This window comes from Rhinolophus ferrumequinum, chromosome 24 (assembly GCF_004115265.2).
Source record: "Rhinolophus ferrumequinum isolate MPI-CBG mRhiFer1 chromosome 24, mRhiFer1_v1.p, whole genome shotgun sequence".
Classification (NCBI taxonomy): domain Eukaryota; kingdom Metazoa; phylum Chordata; class Mammalia; order Chiroptera; family Rhinolophidae; genus Rhinolophus; species Rhinolophus ferrumequinum.
The window spans coordinates 6,160,763-6,172,804 of NC_046307.1; the positions used below are offsets into that span (position 1 = coordinate 6,160,763).

Below are 12,042 nucleotides of genomic sequence, written 5' to 3' on the forward strand. Positions count from 1 at the left end.
GTGTTGGGTGTGTATTTTCCTGACTCTGCCTGCTTTAATCTCATATAATTGGTGGTAAATGCTTTATCAATGAGATCTATAGCCCTGTTTGATTCTGTACCATTGGTGCGATTTTCAATGTATAACAGATGTGTAGTTGCCTTTAAGTTATAGCTTTTTTCATTTCTATTTGATCACTGGTGGAGTTTCTTCTTAGAATTTGGCTTACTTAACTATAAAAGATCAAAATCAAACATCACCTTAAAAATATATGAAAATGTTGAATCTGCCCCCATTTTGTAATTTACTTCTGATGCATTGCCTGTTTTAATATCAGGCAGAACATATTTGGTGTCTGTTAAACCACTGGTTATAAATATTTATAATGAAATTCATTGTATTTGATTCCGGGTGTTGCTGAAATTAAAGCAGAGACTTGAACGCACTCAGGCCCATCTAAACAAGAGGAAGGTGGGCAGGTTGAAAATAAAAAAGTAATGGTGGAATCATCGGCCGAGGATTTTGGTGCTGTGGTGATGGACTTAGTTTTGTCTTTCAGCTTCACAGAAAAGACCATACCTAATGTCATCATATCACATCGCTACAAAGCCCAGGACACTCCTGCTCGGAAGACGTTTGAGCAGGCTCTGACCGGAGCCTTCATGTCTGCTGTCATTAAAGACCTCCGGCCCAGCGCCCTGCCCTTCGTAGCCAGCTTGATTCGCCACTACACAATGGTGGCAGTGGCCCAGCAGTGCGGTGAGTGGCCCAGGGGAAGTGGTGCTTCTAAAACTTGGTCGGGGCATTGTGGGGTTTCAGAGAAGCTGAGTTTGGGTGATTGGGTTTTGAGCTTTGTTAATTGTCCACTTAATAACCATTGGAAAAGATAATTGGTATTTCAGTGATGGGTGCTTGCTATATTGCGAAAATTGTTACCAGGTATTATCTGCGAAGTACACGCAATATTTTGGCCCTTTGTTTTTCATGAAAAATGGGGGCTGAATAATGTTGGACGCTCTGCGTGTAAAACAGAGTTTGTAAGCACACTTGTTGCTGATATTCTTCCATGGCGTTGTTTTCCAATGTCACCTCTCTGCTCTGTTACCTGCTCTCTGCTCTTCAGCCAGCTCCTCGAAGTCTCCCTGGCACTGCTCCTCTGTCTTCCTGGGATGGTTGCCCGTCCGCTCCCCGCCTCGAGTGGCTGCTCGCCTCTGCTGCAGGGCTCTCAGGCTCTGGGCGGTTAAGGACCGATTTTGTTTGTCTCTTTGGTTTTATTTCTAATCCACTGCAGACTGGTGCTTTTGTAAAAGACTGTGAGAATGTCACGGCAATGCCCAGTGCTGTGTGGGTTTCTGAACACTTACTCTGAATGTTTGCTACTCCTGCCAGGCCAGCACTGGTCAGGGCACAGGCTTGTACAGGCTTGTACACGGCTCCAGTTGTGCCCTCAAAGCCCTCCCCTGAAGATCGATGAGCTGCTTCCTCTGAACGCTGCGGAACATGTAGACCTTTCCCTTAACTCTTCTTGGCCAGAACAGTCAGTGCTGCACAGTTGAACGTTTAGATTGTCTCGCAGTGTTTCCTCTGTGTTTGTTAACTTCCCAGCAGTGTAACCTTCTCGGTACCTCTCATGCTGGTGCTGGGTACCTGCGAAGCATTCATTATTAGGTTCATGCCAAAGTAATTGCACTTTTTGCAATTATTTTTAACCTTTTAAACCGCAGTTACTTTGGCACCAACCTAATACTAGTTGCTGGCAGATTGTTCTCTGCGTGTGTTGGGTGCCCCAGCTGGATGCTGCTGCTTTTTTTTGTTACTTGCATGTCGGAATGCCCAGAGCGTGACCCACAGTCCTGCCAGTGCTCTGCCTATGTGATGCTTTTTTATAAAAGAACATACCCAATTGTGGTTCTCATTTTAAACCAATACATTTTTGACTTGTGATTGAGAAAATATGAAAATATACAGTGTATAGTGGAAAACATTCAGAAAAATAGCCTTCGTGCGAGTCAGACCACTTTAAATAGTTGCTGTTTAACAAAAGGTGGTCTGAAAGTTACCAGCGCTGACTTTTATCACGTTTCTAACCTCAAAGAAAAGAATGCGGTAGTTCTGCAGTGTGAGGGACGAGAATGTTGGGGTGTGTGTGCTCTCCTCTCTCACGCTCCCTCTGCTCGCCTCCAGGTCCTTTCTTGCTGCCTTGCTACCAGGTGGGCAGCCAGCCCAGCACAGCCATGTTTCACAGTGAAGAAAATGGGTCGAAAGGAATGGATCCCTTGGTTCTTATTGATGCAATAGCTATTTGTATGGCATATGAAGAAAAGGAACTTTGCAAGATCGGAGAGGTGGCCCTCGCTGTGATATTTGATGTTGCAAGTATCATCCTGGGCTCAAAGGAGAGGGTAAGGAAGGATTGAGAAGGGCCTTCTATTTTGGGGGTGCTTGTGCCTAAGAGTAGTCATTCTAGAAACCAGTAGTTTAAGGATCGCAGTAACACATTATGATTGGCGTGTTTGTTTTTCCCTTCAGGCGTGCCAGCTGCCTCTGTTTTCTTACATTGTGGAACGCTTGTGCGCGTGTTGTTATGAACAGGCCTGGTATGCAAAGCTGGGGGGTGTGGTGTCCATTAAGTTTCTCATGGAGCGGCTGCCTCTCACTTGGGTTCTCCAGAACCAGCAGACATTCCTCAAAGCGCTCCTCTTTGTCATGATGGATTTAACTGGAGAGGTAGGTGATGGGTGGCCCCAAACCTAACCAAGCTGTTTCAAGGAGCTGATTTCCCTGGAGAACAGTTAGCGTGAGACAGTTCTGCAAATTTGCTCTCCTAGAAGCTTAGATTTCATTACAGCACCTTTAATAGAAGGACAGATCAGAACACCTGTCGGCTTTCTCTGGGTATCAGATATCTCTCTGCCTTGATAAGGAACAGTCAGAGGCCAGAGTACTTCACACAGTACGTCTGTGATCTGCGAAGGGAGTGCTACTTCTCAGCCTTGCCATAGGGCTCAGTAGTGCTTGTGCTGCATACGGTTCTACAGAAGCCACGTTGTTCATGAACCTACATGCCTGTGTAACTCAGACAAAGAATGTGGTAGGCACTGCCAGCTTACCTGTTTGGTAAATGCAAGGGTCATGTCTACGTTTCCTCTTCTGAATGACAAACAGAAATTACCTGTAAGTAGGGGATTTAGCTACTGAAGTATCGAGGTTATGGAGGTTAGAAAATAAATAGTCTTGTTAAATTACCAGGTGTGAGGGGCGTGGACCCCCAGTGACAGTGTTTATGGCAGGCAGGTGTGCAGGAGACGTGGGTGCCATGGGTAGCATCGTCCCCTTTCCAATCTAAGGAGTCCCTGGCCTGCAGGTTTCCAACGGGGCAGTTGCCATGGCCAAGACCACCCTGGAGCAGCTTCTGATGAGGTGTGCGACACCTCTGAAAGATGAGGAGAGAGCGGAAGAGATCGTGGCAGCTCAGGAAAAGTCTTTTCACCACGTGACACATGACTTGGTTCGAGAAGTCACCTCTCCAAATTCCACTGTGAGAAAACAGGCTATGCATTCACTGCAAGTATTGGCCCAGGTCACTGGAAAAAGTGTGACAGTGATAATGGAACCCCACAAAGAGGTGAGATTTCTGTCACTGAAACTAGTATAATCTGACCAAAACTTCTGAAACTTTTTTTCCTTCAAATCCGAGTTGTAGCTGTATGGAATTTATGATTTTATGTGCACCTCACACAGTGCTGTTATACATGCTGTTTTTGACCTCAGATAGCAAAAAGCAAGGTGCTTATATTAATGGCTATATCGGTAATTGTGTCAAGAGAGCAGAAGGTTGGTTTTCTGGGTCGGTATAGCACGATCTAGGAGTTCCGTTTTTTTGTGTTTGTTTTAAGCGGTTCCTCAGGAGCCTTAGGGATTAAATGTGTTGGACATTGAGCGCCCAGTTTTAGCACAGGGAACCTCCCCACCTCCCCTAACTGAAAGACGTCTGTAATACCTTTGCATCGCTTACGGTTTCCAGATTGGGAATTGCTTTAGAGTATTTTGATGAGAGGTGTTGGCTTTTTGAGGGGCAGCTGGTTAGTGGTGCGTCCTCCTTGCCTGTCCTAGGTCCTCCAGGATATGGTCCCACCCAAGAAGCATTTGCTCAGACACCAGCCTGCCAACGCGCAGATCGGCCTGATGGAGGGGAACACGTTCTGTACCACCTTGCAGCCCAGGCTCTTCACGATGGATCTTAACGTGGTGGAGCATAAGGTGTTCTACACAGAGGTAGGGGGGTGGTGGTGCGGCGTGGTGTGGATGGTGATGACGTGTGTCTGCTAACCTGTCTTTGTGCGTGAACACTGGTCAGGCAGCGTTTAGAGAAGGTCTGGGCAGTGACACAGGTAACCAGCCGTATCCCGGCACAGCACTTTGCACAGGTATGTCATGCCTGGGATTGGGGAGAAGGTGGGTGTGGGAACTGCAGGTGTTCAACGACACGTGAATGTTTCCTGAGTCCTTCGAACTCCGTTAGCCCTCTGCAGGGAACCTTGCTCCTCAGGGCCTGAAACTTGTAACTGGAGGTGAGACTGTACCGTCTGCTTTAATTGTTGTCCCATCAGCTGGTGCCCACAGTAAGACTAGCACAGAGCAAGTGCCAGCTGACTCAATTGATGAGTCACTTAAATGTGCCGTGTGCTGTTATGAACTTACTTCACGTGATGCTCTTCTGTAGCTGACAGCACCCGTGAAGAAGGGACACTGATTATTGTCATTTCGAAGATGCAGGAACTGAGCCTGAGGGTTTGTTACACACCTGAGGCCACAGCAGAGGACCTTAGGTGGGAGCCACGACCGTCCTTGGAGAACCTGGGTCTTGTCCTGTCAGGCTTGCCTGTCGTTCAGCGGACTTGACCCAAGATAATGGGCAGTGGCAGATGACATCTGAAGAATATTTGTCACTGTAAACATTCCAGTGTGCGGCGATGCTAGACAGTGATACACAGAAATTAAATTTTAGAGACAGTCAGGTTCTAAGCATTAATTCTTAGAATACAATAATAATCTGGTGATCAGTCCCAAATGTGAAATTTTTACAGGACACGAATCATACTTCTGGAAGCATTGTCAGTAAACAGGCAAAAGTCCTAAGGAAGCAAATCCGTCCTGATCCATACTAACTGTGAATTTCCAATTATGAAAATTTAGCTGTGGGTTTTTTAAGTCCTGTGTGTTTGCTTGGACGTAGGGTCATTTGATCATGGGGCTTGCTCTTTCATACCTCGTGTATCCCTTGTGAAAGAGTCAGTGCTCATAAGACTTGATTGACGGTCCAGGAGAAACACTGGAGAGTGGGAGCGCAGCCTCCCTTTGGTGGTTCTAGAGGCAGGTGCATTTTAACCTGTGTGGAAAATTCCTCACTAAGCTTCAGACCAGAACCTGGTGGTGGTGACTGGGAAATCTTGGGGGATGAAACTGGTTTTCTAAGTGTTTATCTGTGTGCTAACTGCATCAAAACGTGTGAGGATCTTTGAGAAATAGAGACTTGTGAGTCCTGTCCCTAGAGATTCAGGTCCAGTAGATTTGAGGTCAGACCTGGGACTCTCCCGGGAAAGCTTCCCACGGGACTTGGGTTTATGGTCACTTGGAACTCGGGCTTTATATCGCAGCTATTTAGATTTGGGTATAGGTGTCTGTGTCTATATATGTGTGCGTCCACACCCCTGTTTATATGAGGAGAGTAGTTTTGAAGGGCATACAAGTAACTAGTAATGGTGGTTTCTTAGGGGAAGGGAATGGGGTGGTAACTTGAAGTAGGTATCACTGTATGTCCTTTTCTACTGTTTTAAATCTTTTACAAGGTGGGAATCTTTAAGGAAAAAAATGGTATAGCCTATACCATTTTTTGCGGATGTAAATAGAATGGTAAAATAATAATAAAACACCACATGTGGTATTTTAGATATTAGATACATAAATACATACTGATATGATAAAATAAATGTCTAGCAGGATAACCATTTTCAGAATCTCTGAGTTATAATATTCCCAGTGACTTTCAGCTTCCTTCTTTATGCTTTTCTGTACTTGAAAAAAAAGTATTGTTGTTCAAATAATTGAACGACAGCACTTACATTTGCTGAGCCCTGGCCTGAGACATTGGGAAGCAGCCCTGAACAAGCATGAGTGTTCCTGCCATGATGGAATTTGCAGTTAAAGTGATTCTGTGTGTAAAGAAAAACGTGGTATCAGTGGGTGAGAAAGTACTTTCTTTCACTAATGAGGCTGACTGACTTTGCTTTAGAATAAGGAAGCTCAGTCACATTTTGATACTTAAATTCTTTTGGTTTAGTTTGTCAGTTGTTAATTGTGTTGTGGGGTGTGTGGAAGATTGCCGTGTTCAGTTATTTGCAAGGTTCTTAATATCTTTACAGTAAGAGCAGACTAAATTAAAATGTTTTCTCTTTTGCAGCTCTTGAATTTATGTGAGGCTGAAGATTCAGCTTTAACAAAGCTGCCCTGTTACAAAAGCCTCCCGTCACTCGTTCCTTTGCGAATTGCAGCATTAAGTAAGTTAATGTAAATCGGGAGTGAGTTACTGGTATAAAAGTGAAAGCGGATAGAGGCCTTTTTTGTTGTTGTTTAGGTTTTTTTTTTTGACTTTTTATGTTCTTTTAAAAGTGAGATCAAAAAATTATGTTTGCAAAGTTATCAAACTATGCAGTGAGATAGATATCAGTAGATTATATAGGTTGTTAGGATTTAAATCATTTGTTACTTTGTAATAAACTATGGATTTTACTCTATAGTAAACTCTTTATCGTTCTCTTATGAACCTAATTTTCTGGTTTTAGAGAGTTGTCATGCCATTCCGATAGTCCATTTTCATCTGCAGCAGAGTACATAGTAAGACACACGGCAACCTTTATAGACTGGAACGATTCAGGCGTAGTTGAGACTCCTGTCCCTAGGCTGTAATGAGGAACATCAGTTTGCAGTGTTGGGCACAGGAATTGGGCAAAGTTTAGGAAAATGTCCTAGATCGGTACTCACCCTTATACTTAGAAACAGCCACCCCCCATGTTTTTGTAAATAAATACCCAATATTCGCATTTTAGTTGACTTTGTCTCTTGCTTTGTTGATGTTTACACCCTTACCTTAACAAAATACTGCCAGAATCCTTGAGTTGGTGGTAAGAGGCAGAGAGACAGACCGTAGGCTCGAGCTTGAGGATGGGCTGGGGTGTTGAAGAGACAGAAGGCCAGAGTGGGGGAGGGGCCGCGCGGGGATGTGGCAGCTTCTCACTTCTCCCGTGGGGATTTTTCTGTGGGGTGCCTCTCATACATTCCTGTTAGCTGATACGGACATTACTCATGTCAGAATGTTCTCTCTTAACTAACATAGGATTGAGGTGTGTCCCCTTCCTAAGAATATTTGTATTTTCAACGTCTTTATCCCCCCAAGTTGGGAGGAGGCTGCCTGATTAGATGTGGATAGTAGAGAGAAGCCAGGTTGTGTGTGTCTGTCTGTTCCCTTCACCACAAAATTCAAGGTGTGCCGTCTGCATGAATTCAGTATATCTGCCTGCAGGTCAGCCATGCTCACCCTATGTGAAGATGTCTTGGGGGCAGCAGTGTTACTGGGGACCCTCTGTTTTCCCCCTTTAGCCCTCTTTCTCCTATTTGGAGGGTGTAAGATTTATCATGGCCTTTCTAACATGTTGTTGACTTCACTTTAGATAATGTGAGTAGAAGACCATGCATTCTTTTGTCTTGCTTGAGGCCAGATTCTAGGAAAGAGGTTTAGTGATGCATATTTTTTGTTGGTTGGTAAGAGCCTTTAGACAGGGAAATTGTTCATGTATTTTTCAGGTTAATAATGAAAATTATATTGATTTCTCTCCCTAAAGATGCGCTTGCTGCCTGCAATTACCTTCCTCAATCTAGAGAGAAGATCATTGCTGCACTCTTCAAAGCACTTAATTCCACCAATAGTGAGCTCCAGGAGGCTGGAGAAGCCTGTATGAGAAAGGTGAGTGGGGGTGGGGTGTGAGAATTCTGCCTGAAGAGTTCTTCCTGTTTACTTTGTATGTCTGGAAGAGCCTGTGGTTAATACATACTAGATTGTAATGATATCTCTACCTGTTTCATAGTTATACTGACTGTTTTAAAATACAAGGTGTGATCAAACAATATGGTAAATGTTTAAATAAAAAAAATTTATTACAGGGGGCCGGCCCAGTGGCTCAAGCGGTTAGAGCTCCATGCTCCTAACTCCCAAGTCTGCCGGTTCGATTCCCACATGGGCCAGTGGGCTCTCAACCGCAAGGTTGCCAGTTCAATTCCTTGAGTCCCGCAAGGGATGGTGGGCCCCACCCCCTGCAACTAAGATTGAACACGGCACCTTGAGCTGAACTGCCGCGAGCTCCTGGATGGCTCAGTTGGTTGGAGCACGTCCTCTCAACCACAAGGTTGCTGGGTTCGACTCCCGCAAGGGATGGTGGGCTGTGCCCCCTGCAACTAGCAACGGCAACTGGACCTGGAGCTGAGCTGCGCCCTCCACAACTAAGATTGAAAGGACAACAACTTGACTTGGAAAAAGGTCCTGGAAGTACACACTGTTCCCCAATAAAGTCCTGTTCCCCTTCCCCAATAAAAAAATCTTAAAAAAAAAAAAATTATTACAGTAAAAGACACATTGCCATTAATCCCCCTGAAAATACTCCCCCTCGCTTCAAACACACTTATCCCATTGTTCTTGCCGTTTTCTGAAACAGTTCTAGAAGCCCTCTTTTGTGAGTGTCTTTAGTTGTGTTGTTGTGGCTGCCTCCGTGTCCTGAATCGATTCAAAACAGTTTCCTTTCATGGTCATTTTGACTTTGGGGAAGAGCCAGAAGTCGCACGGTGCCAGATCCGGTGAATAAGGTGAATGAGGACACACTGTAGTAATGTGTGTAATTTGACAGAAATTGCTGTACCAGAAGCGATGTGTGACACAGAGCCTTTCTGTTGTGATCAGAAAATATGGTGACTGCTGCTATCGAGTGCCATCCAATGGAAAGGCAGGGATCTTCAATACGGGAAGTGGCACATCGAAGCTTATTAACAGTGTGTGGCAAGTTTCAGCTTGTTTGGTGCAGTCAGTCACGTGTGAGCTACGGTTGAGAGAAGGTGTGTTTTAAAGTGTCCTCCATCATGACAACACTCCTTGTCACACGTTGCTTCTCATACAGAAATTTCTGTCAAATAAAAACATTACGGTGTGTCCTCATCCACCTTATTCACTGGATCTGGCACCATGTGACTTCTGGCTCTTCCCCAAAGTCAAAATGATTGAGGACATCCAGGCAGCCACGATAGCGCAACTAAAGACAGTCATGAAAGAGGACTTCCAGAACTGCTTCAGAAAGTGGCAAGAACGATGGGATAAGTGTATTCAAAGCGAGGGGGAGTATTTTAAAGGGGATTAATGGCAATGTGTCTTTTACCGTAATAAATTGAACTTAAACATTCACCGTATTTTTTTGATCACACTTCGTTTTAACCAGTAATGACTAATCTTCCTCATTTCATCATACTTTTGGAATATGTATGGTTAATATTCTATTTTCCCAAGAGAAGACAACTTGCTGCTAAAGTGTATGTGTTCCATTCTGTTATAAAGTATATTCTGTTACCTGTTTTCATTTGTAACCTTTATTTTTTAATAGTTTTTAGAAGGTGCTACCATAGAAGTAGATCAAATCCACACTCATATGCGACCTTTGTTGATGATGCTGGGGGATTATCGAAGCTTGACTCTGAACGTTGTGAATCGTCTGACTTCGGTTACCAGGCTCTTCCCAAACTCCTTCAATGATAAATTTTGTGATCAGATGATGGTAAGCCACATGCATTTAAACATACTCAATAATAAACCAGAAAATTTAAATTATTTTTTAAAATAAATAATGTATTTACATGATTTAAAATTCAAAGTATATGGAAGGGTGTGCTGTGAAAAGGTGTCCCTCCCTCCCTGTCCTCCAAATCCCCACACCCCTTCCTAGGTACACCCAGTGTTAATTAACAGTGTGCTGTGTGTCCCCAGAGGTGTGTTTTGTTTTGTTTTGTTTTGTTTTGTTTTCCTAGAGGTGTTTTACACTTGTAATAAGAGATGTGTATCTTCTTTTATTTCCCACAAAAGGAAGCATAACAGACACACAGTTCTTACTTTTTCTAATTACCACCCCATCATTTAATATCAGAACACAAAGTGCTTTTCGTTCTGTTTTATGGCGATATAATATTACGTGGACATGCCATAATTTATTTAATCCTTCCCCCACCGATGACCACTGAGATTGTTCCCAGTCTTTTGCCATTATAGACAATGACACAGTGAAAAACTTCTAAGAACTCTAGAGGTCCTTTGATTTTTTTTTTTTTTTTTAAGAATTACCAAGGAAATTGGACGCAAATAAAATATCTCTTTGGCAGTGTTTAAATTTGAAGTGTAAGCAGATGAAGAAGGTTCAGCTATTAACTTTCTTATGTATTTGATTTTGTTTCTAGTAAACAGATATTTAAAAATAATTTGTTAACGATTTCATGATACGTTACTACAAACATATGTGTATTTTTCATGCTTGTGTTTTTAAGTATCCTTTGGCCATTTAGACGTTTTAAGATCCTGGAGGTTTTATTTTTGTTTTTGGTATACTTTTCTCCCCAGCAGTAAACAGGAGTAGGTAGATAACTAGATTTAGATACAGGTATGGAGTGTATATGAAAACAACACAACTTTTTACCTCACATACTGGTTTCTTATCTGTAGACAGCTAAAACTATACAATGACCAAAATACCTCACTGGGAATCGATAGTGTTATGATTGATCCTAAAAATTGTAAGTGATGCTCTAATAGTAGAGTGTAATTAGGAAACAGTATTATATGGAAGTGAATTTTCCAAATTGGAAGACTTCTTCTCTTTGAGCCTTCAAATATATGTAATACACATACTTACTTACCAATTTATGTGCATACAAACAAGCGTAGTTAAATTAAGAGAAATTATATCACTTCCTAACGAGAGCACAAGTATACACATTATTTTACATAATATACAACTATTGGTGCTTTCATATGAGGTCTGTGCATGTCTTCTCAATGTCCTAGTCTTTTTATGTCTGTCTCCTTTTCAAAATTACTCTGTCTCTTCCTTCTGTCAGCTGTAATTTCTTGCTGTCTTTGGATGTCTGCCTGAAGCAACTTTGGTTTTTATTTTGTGTTCCTCCCCACCCCCAGTCTAACCCTTCAGATGTGCTGTGAGCAGGGAATTTATTTAGTAAGCATTGTTATCCAAATTGTTTTAGAACAGTGTGAAGAAAATGGCCTCATACTCTGTAGTTTCTGATTAAAGCCAGGAGTCTTTTTCCCTAAAATAAACTACATGGGTGTTTCTGGTTTGTTCAGGGAATTTTTTTTCTTTCTCTGCATTATAGCTGCTTTCTGAGTGGTTGAAAATCCTCTCAAAGCAGAGAGTGTTGGATGTACTTGTGGTAAAAAAAATGATTCAAACTGTTGTTTGTTCAGCCATTTTCATCTGGCAGTCATCTTGCTCGAGTCCACCCTGGACCTGTGCTGATGGTGTTTTGCGTGTGTGGCTTGGGTCTTCCCGATGTAGGTATGTTGTGCCCACGGTGCTGTGCCACGTCATGTCCTGCAGAACTGGACTCAGTCACAGCCTTTGTTGTCCTTCATTTGATGTATTTTGAGGTTAACAGCTCAAGCCTTCAGCATAATTTTAAGAGCTAAGACACCTGGGCACTCATGGAAACAACTTTGGAAATTTTCCTTTCTTAAAATTTGAATGCTTGACATTTGGTCTTGAATTCTCTTATGTGGTTAGTTGTTTTGGATATCTTCTTACTGAACTGAAAATGAATTTTATATACCAGTTAGCACTGTTTTTTTCCTTTAGGGAATCTAAAAGCGGAATGAACTGTAATGTACGTAGCTGGCCATTTTCTGCACCTTTAATATTGTTACTTTCATGTCTTTGGTATAAATAGCTATTCTAATAAGATAACACG

General features: G+C 42.7%; 1 protein-coding gene across 1 annotated transcript in view; it reads left to right on the forward strand.

Moving 5' to 3' along the window:
• Window positions 1-12,042, forward strand: part of TRRAP (transformation/transcription domain associated protein) — a 119,816-nt gene that overhangs the window by 40,795 nt on the left and 66,979 nt on the right. The window contains 8 exon segments of the mRNA XM_033095916.1: window positions 539-738; window positions 2,164-2,381; window positions 2,509-2,706; window positions 3,344-3,604; window positions 4,093-4,254; window positions 6,440-6,536; window positions 7,878-7,999; window positions 9,678-9,848. Coding sequence (XP_032951807.1) covers window positions 539-738; window positions 2,164-2,381; window positions 2,509-2,706; window positions 3,344-3,604; window positions 4,093-4,254; window positions 6,440-6,536; window positions 7,878-7,999; window positions 9,678-9,848 — 1,429 coding nt within the window.